The sequence below is a fragment of the Microtus oregoni genome, unplaced genomic scaffold, assembly GCF_018167655.1.
Source record: "Microtus oregoni isolate MIOR12 unplaced genomic scaffold, Mior012 000027F_ref0000203, whole genome shotgun sequence".
Taxonomy (NCBI): Eukaryota; Metazoa; Chordata; class Mammalia; order Rodentia; family Cricetidae; genus Microtus; species Microtus oregoni.
In genome coordinates, this window is record NW_024543086.1 from 22,498,552 (window position 1) to 22,520,220 (window position 21,669).

At 45.6% G+C, this 21,669-nt stretch overlaps 1 protein-coding gene across 5 annotated transcripts in view; it reads left to right on the top strand.

The window, feature by feature from the left end:
• Mgrn1 (mahogunin ring finger 1) overlaps positions 1 to 21,669 on the top strand; it is a 53,008-nt gene continuing 31,339 nt past the window's right edge. For 2 of the 5 annotated variants that reach the window (XM_041675826.1, XM_041675830.1), the window contains exon 1: positions 1 to 276. In XM_041675826.1, the coding sequence (XP_041531760.1) occupies positions 189 to 276 (88 nt within the window). In that variant the 5' untranslated portion in view covers positions 1 to 188. The remainder of the gene's footprint in view (positions 277 to 21,669) is intronic. The other 3 variants (XM_041675828.1, XM_041675827.1, XM_041675829.1) reach the window with 2 other exon arrangements.

Here is a 21,669-nt window from a genome sequence, read left to right on the forward strand (position 1 = left end):
ATTTCCCCTGGAGCTGCGGGACGGGGCGGGGCGCCAGGCTAGGCCAGGGCGGCCGGGGGCGGGGGTTGTGGGGAGGTGCTGCCGCGGCGGTGGACGCGCGTCTCTGCGGCCTGCTCTGGGCTATGTCGGTGTGAGGACGCCGCAGCCGTCACCCCTTCCTCTCCGACCGGCCAGCCGAACCGCACAACATGGGCTCCATCCTGAGTCGCCGCATCGCGGGCGTGGAGGACATCGACATTCAGGCCAACTCAGCCTACCGCTATCCCCCGAAGTCGGGTGAGCTTCCGGGGATGCGGGTTGGAGCGGGGGCTGGGGACACCAGGAGGCTTGGGGACCAGACGAGCGAGCGCCCTGTCCTGCGGCGGACCGTCCTCCTGTGCCCCTTCCTGGTACCTGTGGAGTCTGAGGCGTGGCTGCGGCCCTGGCTATCCCAACTGGCCGCTGTCGCACCCTGTGCGGCCCCTTCCTAACTGGTGACCTTGGGCCAGTTACTTTGCACAGCCCTTCACATCCGAGCTTGGCATCTCTGGGTTCAGAGTGCGGTGAGAACTGCCTCACCTCCGGGGTTCGCAGGCTTTGGAGGCATGAAAACCGGCCCCGGATCGTGACAACTCTTTCGGATTTGGACCCAGGCTTTTCTTCCTAGCGTTCGGGTGCGGGACACTAGTATTTGACTCAGAGAGATGATCGATGGGGAGCTACTGGGGTTCCCCTGGAGGACTGGATAGTAGTTGGAGAGGACTATCGAACTCTGCCTTCTTGTTCAGGGCAGACACACTGATAGATTATGGGATCTGGGACCAGCATCAAATATGGGCTCCCAGAGGAGGCTTGCTCCTATCCTATCTGTTTCCTCTTGTGTTTTAATAAATAAATAATAAATAAACAATTATAAGGACAGATCTTCTTATGTAGCCCAGGCTAGTTCAACTCATTATATAGCTGAGAGTAATGTTGAACATCTGGTCCACCTGCCTCTACCCTACAGTCCTGGGGTTACAAGTGTGTACTATTTTGCTCAGTTTTATGAGATGCTGGAGACTTGAATTTAGGGCATTGTGCATGCTAGTCAAGTACTCTATCAACTTAGTCACATTCCTAGACCTGCCTTGTTGTTGTTTTGTTTTGTTGTTATGTAGCTCTGGCTGGCCTGGTACTCACTGTGTAGCTGATCTCAAACTCGAGGTAGTTCTCCAGCCTTAAGCTTCTGGTGCTGAGATTGCTGGTGTGCCCCACCATACCCAGCAATGGGTGTTGCCCTGATAATGGATGCGTGTGGCTGTACAGAACTTTAGCTACATTTATTTCTATACAGTTTCCTGGGGTGGGTGGGTGGGTAGAACACTGAACCTATCGCAGGCCTCCAAACGGGCCTTTAGGTCCAGTCTTTTGGGTGTCCAATGTGATGTTTGCTTTTCAGATGTTTTCAGACCAACTAGACCAGATTTCTTGTGTGGTCCAAAAGTATCTGCCTCCTTCAAACATTTTGGGTGAAACTTCAAGACTTGTTTTGGCCTAGGGCAATGCATTTAAGCCCATTTTTCTCTGGTATGTCTGATGTCCTCTCAAGTTTGAGAGAATACTCTGTTCATGTGAGGTTCTGGGATCTGTCAGGATGTCCTTCGTGAGTCTCCAGTACAGGCTGTGTCTCCAGAGGTTCCCTTAGAGACTTCAAGGACTGATATCTGCATATCAGTTTCCCCTTCTGTAAAATGGGTTGCTAATTTATAGTGCTAGGCACTTAAGGATTCTTCTGCAAATGTTAGCTACTATAACTGCTTCAAAGGTAACTAGATGACTGACCAGACCCTAACAGTATTTGGCAGTGGTGTAACAGATACTGGAAACCTAGCTTACTATGGCACGCCCCCTCACCTGACACCTGAGTAGTCTTAATTTCTCTTTCTCAGGCAGTAGGATAAACAACAATGTGTGGCATATGCGTGCACTACAGATCCACTGTATCAGGCATTCTGATTGCTTACGGTACTCGGCCAACAACCCCAGAATATCTTAGCCAGCTGTGGCACAGCAGCTGAAATCCATTGGCCACCTGGGCTTGACTGGGCTGCCATTCATATCTCTGAGTTCTGGGCCTTGCCCAGTTCAGAGGTTTTCATTTGGTGTACGTTTGGTGCTGGGGCCGGCACCTCGGAGTGCTGGTTTGTTCCATAGCCTTCTAGACAACTATGTAGACATTGTGTCTTTCATTGTTATTCATTTAACATGGGAACCTCAGGATCTTGGTGCATGAACTGGGAATGACAGAAATGTTGAAGAACGTTTGAGGGGTGCTCCTATGAACCAATCGTTCAACTTTATGAAACTGCCTTTTCAGGCTTCTGCTGGTTTCTTGATTATTTTGAGGAGAAGGTGATAGTTTTTGTTTTCTTCCTTCTTCCTTTCCTTTCCTTTTCCTTTTCCTTTTCCTTTCCTTTTTGTTTTTTCGAGACGGGGTTTCTCTGTAGCCCTGACTGTCCTAGTACTCGCTCTGTAGACCAGGCTGGTCTCAAACTCAGAGAGATCCACCTGCCTCTGCTTCTTGCGTGCTGGGACTAAGATGTGTGTCACACCTCCTTGAGTCTTTGTTTTCTTTAAAGCTGTTTAAGTGGTGCAAACTTTTAGTCATAGCTCTATGAGACAGAGGCAGTAGGATCTCTATGTAGACTAGGCCAGCCTGATCTATACGGCAAGTTCCAGGCCAGCCAAGGATACACAGTGAGACCCTGTCTCAAAAACAGTATCGTTTTTATTTTATGTGTGTCTGTGTGCTAAGTGCATGCAGTGTCGGTGAAATTGGCTCCTCTGGACAGATAGTTGCTGTCTACCATGTTGGTCCTGGGAACTGAACTTGGGTCAGTTACCAGAGCAACAAGTACCTCCCCCACTCCATCCCCTCAAGGTAGGGTTTCTCTGTGTGGTCTTTCTTGACTGCCTTCCCACTCACAGAGCTCCTCTGCCTCTGTCTCCTGAGTGCTGGGATTAAAGGCGTGCACCACCACTGCAACAAGTACTCTTAACTGCTGAGCCATCATTTGAGCTCAAGCAATAAAAAAAAAAATTTTTTTTAGATGTATTCATTTTTGATTTTATGTGTGAATGTTTTGTCTGCACCATGTGAATGCATGGTGCCCGAGGAGGCTAAAAGAGAGTGTTGGATATCTTGGAACTGGAGTAAACCACCATGCGGTCCTGGGAATTGAACCCAGATCCTCTGGAAGAGCAACAAGTGTCCATAACCACTCAGCATCTCTGCAACTCCCCAAGTAATGCTTAACATCTCATGTGGTCCAGTTTTTTTCCTTAGGGAGTTTTTCATGTGCTGTCAACAATGCAGAACTTGAATTCAAATATATCTGCTTTGTTTTCATCCTGTTTGTTTCACCCTGAGCAGCTTTGTTGAGGTATAACTTGCGTACCATATAACTGATCCATTGTAAGCATGATAGGATTTCTTTCTTTTTTTTTTTTTTTTTTTTTTTTTTTTTTTTTTCGAGACAAGGGTTCTTTGTAGCTTTGGTTCCTGTCCTGGAACTAGCTCATGTAGACCAGGTTGGCCTCAAACTCACAGAGATCCTCCTGCCTCTGCCTCCCGAGTGCTGGGATTAAAGGCGTGTGCCACCACCGCCACCCGGCCGCATGAAAGGATTTCTAGTAAGTAGGTAGATTGTGCAGCCACCATAACCCATTGTGGCCTTTCCCTCCCCGCAGTTAGTCTGCACCTGTTTGTAGTCAGTCTTAACAGCAGAGTCAGAATTTAGTTTTCTGCCTTTGCATTTTTTCTTTTCTGGACATTTCACATAAATAGAATCATATAATCTAGAGGTATTGTATCTTTGTAACATAATGATGATATCTTCTGGAGACTACCGTTCATTAGGTTGGCTTGGAATTTTCTGTGTAACCTGTGCTGACTAGAACTCAGGATCCTCCTGCCTCAGTTCCAAGTTCTGGAATCCCTTCCCTTGAAGGAACAACTCTGTGTGCTTAACATTCCAGGTTCCCCTAGAGCGTATCTGTGAGCACAAAGATGTCTGTGCCACCCCTATATCCCTCACAGCCTGGAGTTCTCTATGTAGGCCAGGCCTTGGAACTCATGAAGATCTTTACATCCTAGTTGCTGGGATTAATTTAGTTTTATGTTTATTGGTGTTTTGTCTACGTGCATTTTGTTGTTGTTTTGTTTTTTTGAGACAGGTTCTCTGTGGAACAGTCTTGGCTGTCCTGGAACTCACTTTTGTAGACCAGGCTGGTCTCTAATTCACTGAGAGCTGCCTGCTTATGCCTCCCAAGTGCTGGGATTAAAGGTGTGTGCCCCCACTGCATGGCCTACATGCATGTTTGTGTACCACATGCCTGCCTGGTGTCCATGGAGGCCAGAAGAGGGTGGCTGATCTCCTGGAACTGGAGTTATGGACGGTTGTGAGCTACCATAGGAGTGCTAGGGATCCAGGCCAGGTCTTCTAGAAAAGCAGCCAGCTCTTACCTACTTAATTTAAGATTGAGTCATTTATGTTAATGTTTTGCCTATATGTATGTGTGTGTACCACATGTGTGCCTGTGCCCCTGGAAGTCAGAAGATGTGATCGTTTGGAACTGGAGTTAGAGACTGTCATGAGTCATCATTTGGTCCTCTGTAAGAGCAGCAAGTGCTCTTAGCCACTGAGATCTCTAGCTCTTTGGTTTGTTTGATAGATATTTTATTTTTATTTTCTGATAGAGTTTTATTTTGTAGGCCATCTGGCCTGGAACTTAATACATCGCCCATGAGGGCCCCCCCCCCTCTCTCTCTCATGGATATCCTCCTTTTCCAGCTCCTTTCCTACTGGGATTACAGCTAGGATGGCTCAGTTTAGCAGTTTTTAAAAGTGAATAATGCTTTTGGATTAAGTTTCACAGATTCTCTTTATCTTGGTGGAGGGTGGCAGGGAGTTTGTGCATGTCATATGCACGCCTTTAAATGTGTGTGTGGGTTTCTTTCTTTTTTGCTCTCTGCCCTCTATATTGAGGCAGGATCTCTCACTCGAACCCAGAACTGGCCAAATTTGGCTATTCTAGCTGTTCACGTTGCTCTGGGCATACCCAACTCTGCTCCTGTGTTCACCCAGCCTTTACGTGGACACTGATCCAAACTCTGGCCTTCACATTTGCCATGCACCCCCTTGACCCACCGGATTGTTTTCTCAGTCCTCCTAATTTTTTCTAGTTTAAGAAAGAGTGACATCAGAGAATAACTTGCTGGAGTTGGTTCTTATACTACGTGGGACCTGGGGATTGAACTCAGGTCGTCAAACACGGAAGTAAGTTGAGCCATGCTGCCGTGTCTTCATTTCATGTAAAGACCGTCCTCTTTCTGTCAGAGTGCCTCTGCATCTCTGTCCAAACTCGGTTTACTGTAATGCGAAAGGGTTTATTTCTGGACAACATTCTCTCCCTTTCCTTTGTAATTCTTTCCCAGTGTTTCTCAACTGAGACAGTTTTGTCAAGCCCCCTTCCCCAATTCCTGAGGCTTGCCTTTGGCAGTGCATAGAGATAGTTTGGCACAGCCCAGGGTGTGTATGTGTTACTGGCATCTAGTAGGTACAGGCCACAGGACAGCCCTCAGAATAAAGAATTTGGGGGTCCAAAGAGCCCACAGTGGGAAAGCCTGGTCTGCATAATGCTAGTAGCAGCACATGGCTGATTAATGGAGGCCAGCTACAAGAACAAGTTCTCTATAGTGGTTCTTTCTTAAAATGACTTGGGATTCTATATGTGTCCGTAGGAATTGTATAGTTTGTCAATGTCTACAAAAACAATTGAATTGGGTAGAGATTATGCATCCATTTGGGGAGAATGGCCATCCTTTTGCTGACTATTTATACCCATAAGCATAATAAATCATCTCTTGTGTATGTCTTTATAGTTTTATTTTGCCCCTGAGTAGGCCTCTAACACAGGCTGGCCTCAAATTCATTATCCTCCTACCTTAGCCTTCTGGGGGTATAGGTGTATCATGCCATGTCTGGCTCTACGTCTATTTAAATCTTTAAAAATCTTAGTGGCCAGGCGGTGGTGGCACATGCCGTTAATTCCAGCACTTGGGAGGCAGAGGCAGATTCTCTCTGCTTTGGCATTTTATATATATGGAGTTGATCAAGCCACATTTGCAGATCTGTGATCTCACTGAAGAGTCCTGTGTGCCCTGTCTGCCATGGGGTGGAAAGGACAGAGTGACCCAACAGTCCTGCTATGTGTCCCTGAGGGTTTCTTCTCAGGAAGTGAGTCAGACAGGAACTCAGGTGAGGGCACCCAAGTCTGGGAATCTTTATGCTTAAATGAAAAGTGTGAGGTCCTTGGGACACAGGGATGTGGTTCTAACACAGGTTTCCCCTCTGACTTCTGTGAAGTCCCAGTACTCAGGTCAGCATGGTAGCAGCACCTGGAGGACTCTGCAACGAGGTTGTACGCCTGCCTACTTGGAGCTCGCTAGTCAGCTATGTCCTTGAAAATGCAGAGGCTGAGGCACGCCCGTTTCCTCACACAGCTGGAAGGCCTCCAAGCTGAGGACCAAAGCAGGTGTGGTCACTAGAGCCAAACACTTAAATGGCCAGCTTGTGGTGCCCTCTGCCTTGCCCTACTATTTGAAGAAATCACAACATACCAGGTCACTGAAAAGTAGCAATGGAGGAGAGGTGGGGGGCTCAGACCTGTGACCTACCTTCGGGTGGTATGTGAGTTCCATTCATTGCAGTAGCTGAGTAACCTTCCATGGTCTTGGGTAGCCCACATTTCTTTCCCTGTCATCAGCCTGCAGACACTGGGGCAGTTTCTGCAACAGTGTCTCTATTTACCCAGAGGTATTTCTCTTTCCTTAGATGTGTGGCACAGGCCAAGTCCCCTTGCCTTGGGTGGGGCTGAAGCCTCTGTTAGAGGCAAAGTTCCAGGACTCTACCTCATGGACTGGAGGTGTGTACAGTGCAGTGGGAGACCTTTGTCTAGCTCATATGAGGCCCTGGGTTTTAGCCCCAGTTTTTCATATACACCCCCAAAAGTATAAAAGCTGAGGCAAAGTGTAGCCCAGTCCCTTAAGTGGCTGAGGGAGGAGACTTGAGCCTTTAAGTTTGAGACCAGCTTGGGCACCATAACGGGTTAGTTGTGGAGGTGTGCCCTTCTCGCAGTTTGGGAGCCTCTTTGTTTTCAATGCTCCCTGCAACAGATATGCCAAGGAGAGTTGCTGGTCAGTTGTATCTTACTGGGGCTCTGTTCCAATCTCACTTGGTGGGAGCCGCCAGCCAAACTGTCAGGAGAACACTGGGTTAGACATCTGGGAACAGAGGTTTTTATACCTGTGCCCACAACTTACTCTGGTCCTTGAAAGGCTGCTTGCCTCCTGTGGCCCAGCTCCCTGATGGAAACCAGGTGTAGCCTCTAGACCTCATGCCTTGAAAGCCAGCTCTCTTCAAGAGACTAGCCCTGGGCCAGCCAGAGTTTGTTTGGTATGGGTCTTGGAAGTCTTCTGGATGACTCTGAGCATTGCTGGCTCCTGCCTATGCCACCTTCAAATCAAGGGTGGCTGCTGTGTGGGCCTGCCTGGTGTTACTTCAGTCTGGATCCCAAGCACCTGTCTACCTGCTTGCTGGATGAAAGCAAGGACATGATTGCTTCTAGGCAGGGTTGAGGAGCAGGTTTGTATTGTAGACATGAGGGAAAGTACAGACTGAACATGGCCCTGCAGAATAGACTGAGGTGGGAGAGGATGAGAAGAGAGGGACAAGAGAGGGGACCAGGAGTCAAGAGAAGAGGACCAAGAGGGCAACAAGAATGAGTGACTGAGGTGGCCGGTTTTTATAGGAAAGTAAAGCAGGGAGAAGGGAATAGGTTTTCTGCCACCACCACCCCCAAAAGTTTCTTGCCTACACAGTAACAGTAAACCAAATCAAGATGAATTGAAAAAAATACAAGTTTATTTGAGCAGAGCAACTCCCAGGTGGGTTCTCCAGTCACAGAGATTGAGGCCAGTGAAGTTGCACCCCTGAACTAAATAAAGCAGGGAGACTTTATAAGTTGTGGGTGAGGGGTGATGATGTGCCCACCACAGGTGTGGTCAAAAGCTGAACACTTAGCGGGGACTTGGGCTGCCCGTGGCAACAATGGAGGAAGTTGTAACAGTCGCCAAGAATGTGGATCTGAACTTTTTGGTGCCTTGTCTTTGTTCAGAGTCTCTGAGGGGGCGGGGCTTTTTGGATGTGCAGCGGTTGCTGGAGGTTCCAGCTGAACAGAAGGGAAGCGAGCTCGGAGATTGAGGGTTGGGAGTGGGATGAGGAGTGCTGAGAGGACTTAGGCACCGTGCTGCCGAGAGAGCCTGGCCAGCACGTGCTTTGCTGTGTTAAACAGGCATGGCCGTTAGTATTTGTTCTCTGTTGCCTTGGGACCTGAAATCCCAGCCTTTTTGTTGATGAGAAAGGGCAACTTTGTCTCTTCTATAATTGCTTCTCAGCTGAAATTAGAGCTTTGTTGTCAGGGTGCAGGAAGGCTGCAGTGTTGGCCAATGGCTGGGAAGGGAGATGGGAATGCTGTTAGAGGGTCCTGGAGATGTCCCACAAAAGACCACCATCCACGTATGCAATCAGCAAGAGCATTTATTATTTCAAGGTACCAGCATGCCGGGACAGCACATCCAACACAAAGGCAAAAATGGCGAATAGTGACCCCCAAGAAAAGCGTGCATACTCTTTTATACATAATAAAGGAATTCTAAAAGCAGTGTGATTGTTCTGCTTAGGATTGGTTTGTGCAAGACGGCATATTAGTACACTTCTAATTGGTTAGGGCTAGTATGCATGGGCAAATCTGGACAAGTCCCAGGCTTTGTCCTTATTTGGCTATTGCTTTGAGGTACCTGGTGTGTGTATGTGTGTGTGTGGGTGGAGGGGGATTGGCTCTGCCTTAGTGCTTGACATTACCCTTGCACTTACCGTCGGGGCAGTTGGTGATCGATTGCCCCTTACTGTCGGGGCAGTTGGTGATCGATGGCCCTTTGTTGGGTCTTCCTCAGGAACTGACTTGTTCAGTTCCAGGAGGTGGGAACTGAGGCCTAATTCTTAACTGAGTTATTAGGGGCCTGTCATGATATTTGCCTGATCCTCTCAAGTGCGGGCTGGGGGACATCTATTTTACTCACTGCCCAGGTTCTCAAGAACCACCTGGGCTTAGTGAAGTGCAGGCTGCTTTGGAGCAAGCTGGGATGCAGCTTCTGAAGGAACCCTTGGGGCTGCCATGTTGTAGGAGCATTTCACACTCTTCATTTGATTGCAGATCTGTTGAGACGGATATAGACTAGGGACAGAAGATAAAGTTAAGGGGCTGGGAGGAAAATATTTGTCTTGGATGTACAGCTGAAACTTCAGGCCCATGGTCTCCATAGTTAGGGGAGGAGAGGATTTCCAAGACCAGTGAAAGGAGAAGCCCACTCTCAGGACAGGCAGTAGAGGGGAAGCTTAGGCTGTTGATTGATAGGAATACTTATTTGGAGTCAATTTGACCCATGACAGGTGAATCCAAGTCGCAACTTGCTGAACCTTACATGATTTTTTTGTTGTTGTTTGTTTGGGTGGGGTTTTTGTTATTCTTTGCTTTGTTTTGAGACAGAATCTTGCTGTGTACCCCCTGTGATCATAGGTGTGCTCCACCACTGCCTGGTTTGCTTATAAGAATTTTTTAAGTTTACAGAAAAAGATAAAAGTTTTAGATATATTAGCATCACTACTGTTTGTTCTCTGTACGGAATCCACATTGTAGAAAAAGCAGTAGACTCACCCCTTTGAGTCATAGCAAAAGCTATGGTTTTGGGTTTAAAGCATGTCTACTCTCTCCTGTCCACATATAATATAAATTATATATTATATTGTAAATATAGATTGGGTGTGTGGTTTTCAGTGTGTTGAAACACACCTTAAGTCTATACTTAAAAAACAACTGAAGGAAACTTAGAATTTTGAACTTGTGGCTTAGGGCTAGATTAATAGGTTATCAGAACTCCATTGATTTTTGTTTGTTTATTTTTGTTTTTCGAGACAGGGTTTCTCTGTGTAACAGTCCTGGCTGTCCTGGAACTCACTGTAGACAAAATTGGCCTCAAACTCACAAGAGATCCACCTGCATCTGCCTACCGAGTGCTGGGATTAAAGATGCGCCACTACCGTCTGGCTATTTATTATATATATAGTGTTCTGCCTGTATGTCTACTTATAGGCCAGAAGAGCACACCAGATCTCATTATGGATAGTTGTGAGCCATCATATGGTTGCTGGGAATTGAACTCAGGTCCTATGGAAGAGCAGTCAGTGCTCTTACCTGCTGAGCCATCTCTCCAGCCCCTCCTCTTACAGATATTACAGATTTTTTAACCATATCCAATGAATTTACAAATCCTAATAGTTTACAGCATAGTCTTAAGAGATTTTTGGAGAGCAGAGAACAAAGAAATCTTAGAAATAAAAGATTTTTAAGATTGGAAAGTAGAGAAACCTTAGCGATAAGAAGCTTTAAGAAGTATAGAACAGAGAAAGTTGAGATGTCAGTGATTTGGGGATCATTTGTTTATTCAGTGGCAGGAATTGTCACTATATGAGAGAATTTGAAAATTGAGTATGCTAAGTTTTGGCCATTGAGCTGTACTGAGGTCAAGCTGTTTTTAGACAATGAGGCTTTCTAATCTCTGAGTCAGAAGAGGAAGAGAGAAAGGTCATATATAAGGCCCAGGAGGGTGTAGGGATTCAGTGGGACTTCTAGGACAGGAGTTCCATCTGGGGAGGGTTCTGGTGTCTTAGAGGACTTACAGAAGCTATGGGACTGCTGCTCCTGAGGAGGTGAATGTTAATCCAAGTCATCCCCAAGGGGACCAAGAGATTTGTCGAAGGAGAGGTGTCCGTTTTCACATGACAGGCCCAGTAGGCTGAGCGGAGCCTTCTGGCACAGCAGTGTGGCAGAGAGCAGTAGCTCCTCCCAGTAGAGGAGGAAAAGGTGGGGCAGAAAACATCCAAAGGGCTGGAGTGGGGCAGGCTTTGGGGGAAAGGGAGGTTTCCAGCAGTGGGGAGGAGTAAGTATCTTAGAGACATGCCCATGGGGAGAGATCAGGTGATGGGCTCCCAAGGAGGGCATAGCAGGCTTCAGGACCAGAGAAACACTTCCCGAGTAGACAACAAGAGATGGTTGATTAGAACAGGTGGAGGGAAGAAGTGGCTGAAGAGGCAGACACTAGAATTTGGAGTGGATTTGGTGATGGCAGAAACCAGCAGAAACAAATGATCCATACATACCTTGGGAGAGTCAGGTTAGTAGCTTTGTTTAGTTAGGAGAGAGACTAAGCTCCTGGGAATGAAGCTCTTATATGCTTCTCCTGGGTTTCAGCATCAGATAAAGGAAATGAGGGCAGTATGTCTCCAAGGTAGAGTGAGAAAGCTTGTATTGTAGATGTAGGGAGAATTCAGCCAGGGCATCTGGACTGGACTGAGCTGTGAGGGAGGACCAGGAATCAAGAGTGAAGGAGCTAAAGAACCAAGAGATTGTGTGGCCAGAATGGCTGGGTTCTATAGGAATCAGAAGCTGGGTGAAAGGAAACGAAGCTGAGGTGCTGGAGAGGTTTTAGGTTGGAGGTGGGGGTGAGAACCATTTGTTCTCGATTTCTTTGGGACCTGACACTTGTTTCTGGGTTGTTTTGTTACTTGGGAACATTTGGTGTATCCTACTGACTGCTTTTCATAAAGGGCTGTAGAATTATTCCATCTGCCCTGCACGCAGCCACCTCCTGTGGCCAGCAGCTGGGGCCATCCTGGAGGTTGTGGAAACGTACAGAAAATGGCTATAAAGGCTAAGCTTGTGGAGACAGAGGAGCTAGAATCTTTTGTACTCAGTGCTGTGCTTGACTTGATTTGCCATTGTTATCCCTCCTTCATGCTCGGAGTTGGGGAGCCACAGGTATCCTTCAGGCAGAGTGTGGGTAATATTACTAGAAGCGTCTTCACTTGCCAGAGTACCTCTGCATGCTCACTCCTGCCTGTCCTCAGGGTGTCCTGAGTGAGGTAAGGTGATGACTGGGCCTCTTGTCTCTAGTCTGCAGATAAGTCAAGATTCCTTCTAGGGGTGACTTCCCTCGCCTTCCTGTCCTGTCAGCATCTCGTCCCGTGTTAGGTTACATAAAGGTTTGAGCCCTAGAGAGGAGTAGACTGGGAGCTCCTTCTAGAGCAAAGAGAAGTCCTGGTCTTTGTGCACTTATGGATTCAACCCCGGGGCCAGTGAACAGTTCACTGTAGCGGGGTGGATTTGCCCTTGACAACTGGCAATCTGTGGGTCTGCTGCCCTCACTGCCTCCCACTTAGCAGGAGGCCTGGAGCCTGGGTGTGGGGTGGCTTTCCTGACAGCACTGTTCTTCTAGGACCTATGATGTTCTGATCTTGCAGGTTGCCCCAGTTGCATCATGGAGCTGGGTTTAGGGGCAGTGTGTCAGCACTTTGTGAACTGGCAACACCTGTCCTGTGAGGGGTCAAGAAGAATTTTCATCAGGTACAATTAGTATACTTTCTCATGCGTGGCAATGGTCTTTTTTTCTGCCTTTCTTGCTCCCTTACAGGGGTGATGATCAAAACCATCCAGCAAGCTGATGCTTCCTCATTGGGCCCAGGAACTGCTGGGTTTCTTAGAGTATGCACACTAAGAGGCTTTGTCTTGTCACTTTGCTTGAAGGACAAGGGCACAGGGGGACAGTAAGCACATCTCATTGGCTGTATGACCTAAACTCATGACCTCTCTGTGCCTTAGTCTCCTCTGTTGTCAAACATTGATCACAACATCCTCTGCCTTCCCTCATTTGGGGTGTGTTGAACTCTAATTGCATAGGCCATCATAGCAGAGGCATGCTGTAATTCAGGGTTGTTCAGGGAAGATTGGACAGTGAGCAGCCTCTAGGTGGTTGAGGTTGACTTCAGAGTTCAAGGCAGGCACAACCTGTTGGGCTAGAGGGCAGGAGGAAGGCTCAGTAAATAGATGGGAAGGGAGCATAGGGCCTGTGCAGTGACATTTATTCCACTGGGGGTGCCTGGAATATGAGGGGAAGGGACTAAACTGACTGGAACCTTTGGAACCTATGGATCAGGAGTCCACATTCCTGGGATGTGAAGGTCTCAGGCAAGGTGAGAAGCACCCACATCCAGATGCAGAGCCTCTGCCCTCATGTTCAGGGGAGGGTGTGGGATGTTGAGATGCTGATTGAAGGCCTTTCAGAGCAAGTTGCCTTCAGCCCAGGTCTGAGTCAAAGGCTTAGTGGATTTGGTTGCAAATGTTTAAGTAAGGATCTAGCACAACCTGTGGGTCGCAACCCTCTGGGGTCAAAAGACCCTTTCACATGAGTCGCACATCAGATATTTACAGTTCAGTTCATAACAGTAGGAAAATTACAGTTATGAAATAACAAAAATAATTTTATGTTTTGTTTTGGTTCTTTTTGGTGTTTTTTTTTTTTTTTTTTTGAGTCAGGGTTTCCCTGTGTAACAGTCCTAGCTGTCCTGGAACTAGCTCTTGTAGACCAGGCTGGTCTCGAACTCACAGAGATCCACCTGCCTCTGCCTCCCAAGTGCTGGGATTAAAGGCGTGCACCACCACTGCCCGGCGACCAAGAACCTCTTACCTAGTCCCAGATTCTCTCTGATAAATGGGATTAAAACAGCAACAAGAACCTGAATGAATGGGTGAGAATTAGCATTGCTGTTGGTTTTGCAAAGTGTAGTGAAGTTGTTTCCCACTTCCATGTTCTTGTGACTTCCTCTGAGATTTGTCAACAGGGTTTCCTGTGGCTCTTTCCAGATCTTTTTCCTTAGCTCTCTCCAGGTTGCTCTGTGCTTTTCCTTTTTTGTTTTGGAGTTGATGTGTCCCAGATTGCCCTAAATTTCTGGTTGGGATTCCAGGACATGCTTTGTCTTTTCATTCTCTCTTTTTTTCCTTTTAAAAATTTTCATTTTATTAACACATTGCTCTTTCGTTTCCTGGCCACTCGAACCTGCGTAATCACACAGAAACTATGGTCAATGGCTTAAGCATATTTCTAGATAGCTCTTATATCTTAAATTAACATTTCTATTATTTTGTGTATTGCCACGAGGCTGTGGCTTACCGGGTGAAGTTCTGGCACGTCCTCCTTTACCGTCCCTCCTGTACTGTTCTGCCCGTATACCATGGGATGGTTCTCAAGGGGCCTGAGATTGAAACATACCCCCACACAGACAGACATGAGTCATTCTTAAGTAGGAATGTCCCCTTCATTGTGTTCCAGGGCAGCTTATATAGGGCTCCTTGACTAATGGCCACACCCTAGCTCTCAGGATTTTTCAGCTGCAAGCCCACCAGAAACCACTCCCCTGCCATCAGGAACTCATGAGGGTCTTGTGCCCAGAGCAGCTGCAGGCACAGGAAAACAAGTTGTTTACACTGGCAGGCAAGGGGTCACAGAAAATTCAGGGTCTCAGTGTCTGTAGTCTACAACATCCTTATCCTTCGGCAACTACATGGCGCCTTCTTACTCCGCCTACTCTCTCTCTATCTCTGTTCTGATTTCCCACCTGGCTTTACTCTGTTAAGCCATTGGCCAAAAAAACTTTACTCATCAACCAATAAAAGCAACACATATACGGAAGGAAATCCCACATCATCTTCCCTTTTCTGTCTAACCCAAAAGGAATATTTTTAACTTTAACATAATAAAATTACATATACAAAACAGTTGTCAAATAAGAATTATAGTTACAGTATTTAGTCCATTTACATTTGGCAAATTAAGGAAAATACTCTATCATCTAGCCTATCTTTGTGAGTCTTAAGTTTTATATCTAATTTATTCTTTATTATAACTAAGGAAAACTATAACATCTGTCTTCAACTCTTCAAAGACCCCAGAAGGCTATAATATTGACTAAGTAAACAGGAAGTGCATTGTAAGTAACCTCCAAAACTATATAATTTACAAAAGACATCTTGCTGTCTGGACAATCAACCAAAGTTCTTCTGTAATGTTGGGGCATCCATCGTCAGCCTACAGGCCCATAATGTCTGGCAGACTTTTCATGAAGCCGGAAATTTGAAGATCTATGCTGCCTACATTGTAAGTAAACTCACAGAAAGAGTAATGATCTGCAGTCTTCTGCATGTGCAGGGAACTGGAACCGAATCCAGCAGCCAATAGCCCCCCCCCCCCGCACTTTTATGTCTACATTTATAGTACATGAGACCACGCCCAAAGTAGCCCAGTATTTTAAAGGCTATTGGTTGAATAAGTCCTTCAGCAAGTGTGTGTGGTGGCAAGTGGCGTTATCCATTGAGCCATCTTCCCAGTGTCAGGTTCCAAGGAAACTCCTATTTTCCTAAATTCCAAAAGGCAGAAAGGACAAATGGCTATGTGGAATCTATTATCATATTAAAGCTCACACTAGCCTCCAGGCTCCCTCAGTATCTCATTACCTGTTACACATTTCCCAGTACATGCTAGCGTCCTAGCCCCTCTCATCTCCTCCCCTACCTGAAAGTCCCCAGCTCATTGGCTTCCCTCCTCCTCTTTAGAACCCTGTTATTTTGGCTGTGCTCACCCCCTTACTCTCCCCCAGCTCTGTCACACCCCCTCTCTCTATGTCCCTTTTTCTTTCTCTTCTGCTCCTGCTTCTCTCCTGTTCAGGTCCAGTCTGCTGACCATGTTCAGTCTACTTTTTCGGCTCCAGACTTCCTGATGCTTCTAGCTGTTCTCTCTCTCATATCTACAATAAAAACCACAGAACAGTCATTTCCTCAGTTTTGTGTGCATGCACATGCGCATGTGTGTATGTATGTATGTGTGCATATGTATGTGTGTTGGTGCAAAAGATGAGGACATAAACACCGCCCCCCTTGAGTGTGCTAGGCACACAGATTGCTGCTGAGCTTACTGTGCAGCCCAAGAGATAGCATCTATTGCTAGTTACTGTCTTTTTTTTTTAAGTTATTGTCTTCTTAATGGTTTTATTAGGACATTATTCACATACCAAGTTCCTAAATTTAGTTGGTGGTTTCTAGTATATTTAGTTGTATGGTCATCACTATTATCTCACTCTAGATAGGACTTGGGTCATTCTGGGATATTATTATTATTACAGAGTTAGGGTTTCTGTCCTGGAACTCACTCTGTAGACCAGGTTGGCTTCAAACTCAGAGATCCGCCTATCTCTGCCTCCCGAGTACTGGGATTAAAGGCATGCGCCACTACTGCCTGACATTCTGGGACATTATAATCACTGCTGTGACAGATATGTTTTTCCGTATCTTATACCATTTGAAATTTTTGTTTTATAAGTTAGTTACATGTTATTTGTAGAACAGCGATAGAGTATAAATAAAGCAAACTGTTTACTTTATTACCTCTTATCTTTTATTCTTCTTCTTTTTTTTTTTTCAATCCAGGGTTTCTCTGTAGCTTTGGAGCCTGTCCTGGAACTCACTCTGTCGACCAGACTGGCTTTGAATTTAGAGAATCACCTGTCTCTGCTTCACTAGTGCTGGGATTAAAGATGGGCACCACCACTGTCTGGCTAATGTGGTTGTTTCTTAAAGGACCTCTGGAGGAGGTTGGGGCAGATTTCCCAACCAGATACCTATATCCTGCTTGGGGCTCTGAGGCATCTCAGCTTCTGTGTTCATTGTGCCTTCTCTCAAGCCTTCCTTTCAGACCAAGGCTATCCTTGCTGTGGAATGTACCCCAAAGGAATAGATATTCCAAGTGTATTTAAGTGTTGGGCCATAGGTCACGTGTGGTATCAGTGGGCTTCCTTGTGTCTTTCTTGCATCTTCCAGTTGCATCTCTTGCTGCCCACTAGTGCAGTACCAGCCCATCCAAAGGATCTTAGCACAGGTGAGCTTCCTAGCAGCCATTCATTTGATGTGCTGTGTATGTGAGGACAGACATACACAGACTGTTTTACAGCTGCTCCATGGTTCAGATGCACGATTAGGTGTATAGAGGTCAGCCAGAATTGAAGCCAAGGCCAGACATGATCAGACACCGCCTTGAGATTCTCTCCCCAGAGATGCTATTTACCAGCACTTTTTGTTTTTGTTTTTGTTTTTGTTTTTCGAGACAGGGTTTCTCTGTAGCTTTAGAACCTGTCCAAGCCTGTCCTGGAACGAACTCACAGAGATCCCCATGCCTCTGCCTCCTGAGTGCTGGGATTAAAGGCGTGCATCACCACCTGGCTTTACCAGAACTTTTATGGTAGCAGAGCTGTGTGTGGCTGCAGGTGATTTGGAAATATGTTCTTATACTTGCCTTTGTTGCAGTCATTCTCTTTATTGGCAAAGCCACCATGTGAAATGTTTAATGCAAAGATCCATTGCAAAACAGAAAACCTGGGCTTTGGCCCTTTTCTTGGACTCCACATGGCTTTGTCTGGTAGCCTTTCAGCATATCTTGTGAGACCATTCTGTTTATTCTCACAGTTTATGTGTTGTCTGTTGTAATAAGATTGGCGGGCTGGGCTGCGTCCCGCCACCCGGCTAGCTTTACCCGAAATAATTACACGGAAACTGTATTCTTTTAAACATTGCCTGGCCCATTAGTTCCAGCCTCTTATTGGCTAGCTCTTACATATTGACCTAACCCATTTCTAATAATCTGTGTAGCCCACGAGGTAGCTGTGTCGGGAGTGAGAATCATGGCGACTGCCTGACTCAGCTTCTTTCTCCCAGCATTTTGTTCTGTTTACTCCGCCTACCTAATTTTCTGTTCTATTAAAGGGCTAAGGCAGTCTCTTTATTTAACCAATGAAATCAACACAAAACAGAAGACTCCCACATCATTTCCCCTTTTTCTGTTTAAACAAAAAAGAAAGGCTTTAACTTTAACATAGCAAGATTACATATAACAAAACAGTTATCAAGCAAGAATTGCAGTTACAATATTTATATCTACTTTATCTTTTATCATAACTAAGGAAAACTATAACTATCCATTCTTCAACTCCATCAAAGACTCCAGAAGGATATATTACCTAAGCAACCAAGAAATCCAAAACTCTAGAAATGACAGAGACATCTCGCTGCCTGGACAGTCACCCAAAGTTCCTCTGTACCGTTGGGACATCCATCTTCAGCCTTCAGGCCCATAGTATCCAACAGACATTTCCATGAAGCAGGAAATTTCAAAGACAGTTCAGTCACTTTCTTCTGTGTCCTGCAGAATGTCTCGCAGACTCTCATGAATCAGGAACCCTGAAAGACCATCTCACCTTTAGGCAAGTTCAGCAGTCCTCTCTCTGCGGGTTCTCTGTGTCCAGTTTATGCAACAGTCCAGGCAAGAACAGTTTCTTGCCCAAATGGCTATCAAACTCCATAAGGAGCCTCTTCAATGCCCATCTTCCTCTTGAAGTAGCTGGGGCTGCCAGGAGCAGACATGTCTCATTGCCATGAAAAACCATAAGTTATTAAAATATTTTAAATGCCATATTCTGCAGTCTTTGAGAGATATGAAGAATGTCTATCTAACTGAAATATATCTATATATCTAGAAAATCTAACTAACATGACTACAAGCTTTACTATTATCGATGATTATCCATTAACAACCTATATTTCTTATACAGTACATTTTTAATTGAACTACACAATCACAATACCTTAATCAAGATCAAGAAATACATATACATATAACAAAATTGACCTTAAAATCCATACCAATGCAAATTATTCATATCTATATCATATCAATGCAAATTATTCATATCTATATCATATCCCCCTTTAAATGTAAAAGCACATTTATAAACAATATTTGGTAACATGGGCGCAGTTTTTTCTCTTCAAACTGCTTCCTGCTGAATGGGGTCACTGTTATTCAGGTCTTTTATGGGATAACCTGTCTGCTAGGTTCATCTCAGTCGGCAGTTGAGCAAAGTAATTTTTTGAGGGTGTTCACAGCAACCTTTCAGGAGGGCAAGGTCTATCATACCATATTGGAATAGAAGAAATCCACAGGGTCTCATCCTCTGTGAAAACAAAAGAAGACCCTTTCCAAAGCATCATATCCTTAGACCCAAATTCTGAAGTCATACCCTCATGATATCCATTCTGGTTCCACTTGGCAGCCCATATAATGAAATGTCTCTCTGTACTTAGCTCCTTTACAGTCAAAAATTTTAAAGAAAACACAATTTACATAATCCAGACTCTTTGTGAATTTTCCATTTTTACGTGGCTTATTTTTCTTTATTTCTTTTAATCTCTTAACTATCTGTACTCTGTCTCTTTAAAGACTTTCCCCCCTTTTTTTTAAGACATTAACTTTATTCTTTATATTCTTTTTCTTCTCTCTCCCAAGCCTACATACATTCATCCAACAGTGTCTGAATCTGTTCCATTGTGAATCTGTAATTTTTTTTTTTTTTACTATCCAGGAGCATTTCTTTTTTTTTTAATATGTATTTATTTATTATGTATACAATATTCTGTCTGTGCCCAAAAGAGGGCACCAGACCTCATTACAGATGGTTGTGAGCCACCATGTGGTTGCTGGGAATTGAACTCAGGACCTTTGGAAGAGCAGGCAATGCTCTTAACCACTGAGCCATCTCTCCAGCCCTCCAGGAGCATTTCTTAAAATGTTAAGCAGTTCTTAAAAACTTAAGTTGCACCATGTACAGGTAATACAGTACCGCCTGTGTCCTGCCCAGTTGAAACCTTAACTGCGCTGTTTTTACGGTAATTACTGTAGTTCCTGCCTGAGACAAGCACAGTTGAGCATGGCAGAGCTGAGCTGAGCCGCTCCTGCCTCAGAGCCATTTGGTGCCCCTGAGCCAAACACAGTTCCAGGCACACAGCAGTCCACATTGCCATCAAGCAAGCCATAGAGCTTTACTCCAAATGCTCCATTCAAAAGCCCTGTCTCCCGCAGGAGCCAGACAGAGATCACAATGGCGGCACAGCCCAGAAAGCCGGCATTTTAAAACAGCCAGATTTTTCCTGCTGCTGAGTCAGGACAATTTCTTTGCGGCACGCAACCCAGAAACAGCAGAAGGCTGTCTTAAATTCTCTCTTTCTCCTTTTTAAGCCCTCTCAGGTTTTACGTGGAGTTCATTAGCACGTTGGGTGCCACTCTGTTGTAATAAGATTGGCCGGCTGTGTTGCGTCCGCCACCCGGCTAGCTTTACCCGAAATAATTACACGGAAACTGTATTCTTTTAAACACTGCCTGGCCCATTAGTTCCAGCCTCTTATTGGCTAGCTCTTACATATTGACCTAACCCATTTCTAATAATCTGTGTAGCCCTCGAGGTGGCTTACCAGGGAAGATCTTAACCTGTGGCTGTGTCGGGAGTGAGAATCATGGCGACTGCCTGACTCAGCTTCTTTCTCCCAGCATTTTGTTCTGTTTACTCCGCCTACCTAATTTTCTGTTCTATTAAAGGGCTAAGGACCCAGGAGTACATCCAGCTCTTCTGACCTTACTAGCGCACATCATTGTACACGTGTGTGAGTCGTTCTACTCTGTGCCGGGTGTGCAGGTCTTTCATGGAGCGCTGTGAGACAGTCTATAGAACCCAGGCCTTAAGTTTTGAACTAGTTGTCACCTTGTTCTTTTTTGTTCGGCTGCAGTTGACTGCCCAGTACACCTGGTAAGCAAGCACTAGAGTTGAGGTTAGGTCCTGCCTGCTGCTCCCATAGTCAGGGACAGCTGAACTGACTTCATAACTCTGGGCTCCTACCCTGGGTAAGAGCTGCCTGGCCTTATCTCCTGGGCCCTGATCTATGTTATGGCCTTGTCTGTTCCTACAATAGCTGGGATTGTGATTCTTCTTCTTCTTCTTCTTCTTCTTCTTCTTCTTCTTCTTCTTCTTCTTCTTCTTCTTTTTCTTTTGAGACTGGGTTTCTCTGTGTAACAGTGCTAGCTGTGCTGGAACTCGCTCTGAAGACCAGGCTGGCCTCGAACTCACCGAGATCCGCCTGCCTTTGCCTCCTAAGTGCTGGAATTAAAGGCATGTGTCATCATTGCTTACTTGGAGCTGTGGTTCTTAAGTCACAGGCCTGTGTTAGCTGTTCCTGGTTGCCTGAGAGGCCCAGAATTCCCACTGGGACCCTAAGAACTCTCATGGATTTAGGGATCCAGAAGTTCCCGATGTTTGTGAAGTTGAGGAATAATACAGTCTGGACAGCCCTAACATCCATGGGCACACGGTCACCTAGGCTTCTGCTTAGGTCGTCTGTGCTGGAGAGTACTGGAGTAGTGGGCCAGTCTCAGGCTGGATGTTTGGGAGAGGCCTGGCTTCTGGTTTTCTTCAGGGGTATATGTACTCAATTCTTTCAACATCTGAAGCTCTTCATCTTTTTCCTCAGGAGAGAAATGCAAGTTTAACGTTTTTTAAGATATATTTATTCTCTATTATGTATATGAGTATTTTTCCTACATGTATGTATTGCATCATATGCATGCCTGGTTCATACAGGGGTGGTTGTGAGTACTGGAAACCAAACCCACACCTCTTCAAAAGCAGCAAGTGTTCTTAACCACTGTGCCCTGTAAGTTTTAAGTGCTCCAGGGTCTAGGTGGAGCTTCTTAAAGTTTCAGTACTTGTGAGAAAGAATCCAGATCAACATCAAATTTTAAACTTTGATCATCGCTGGGTATTA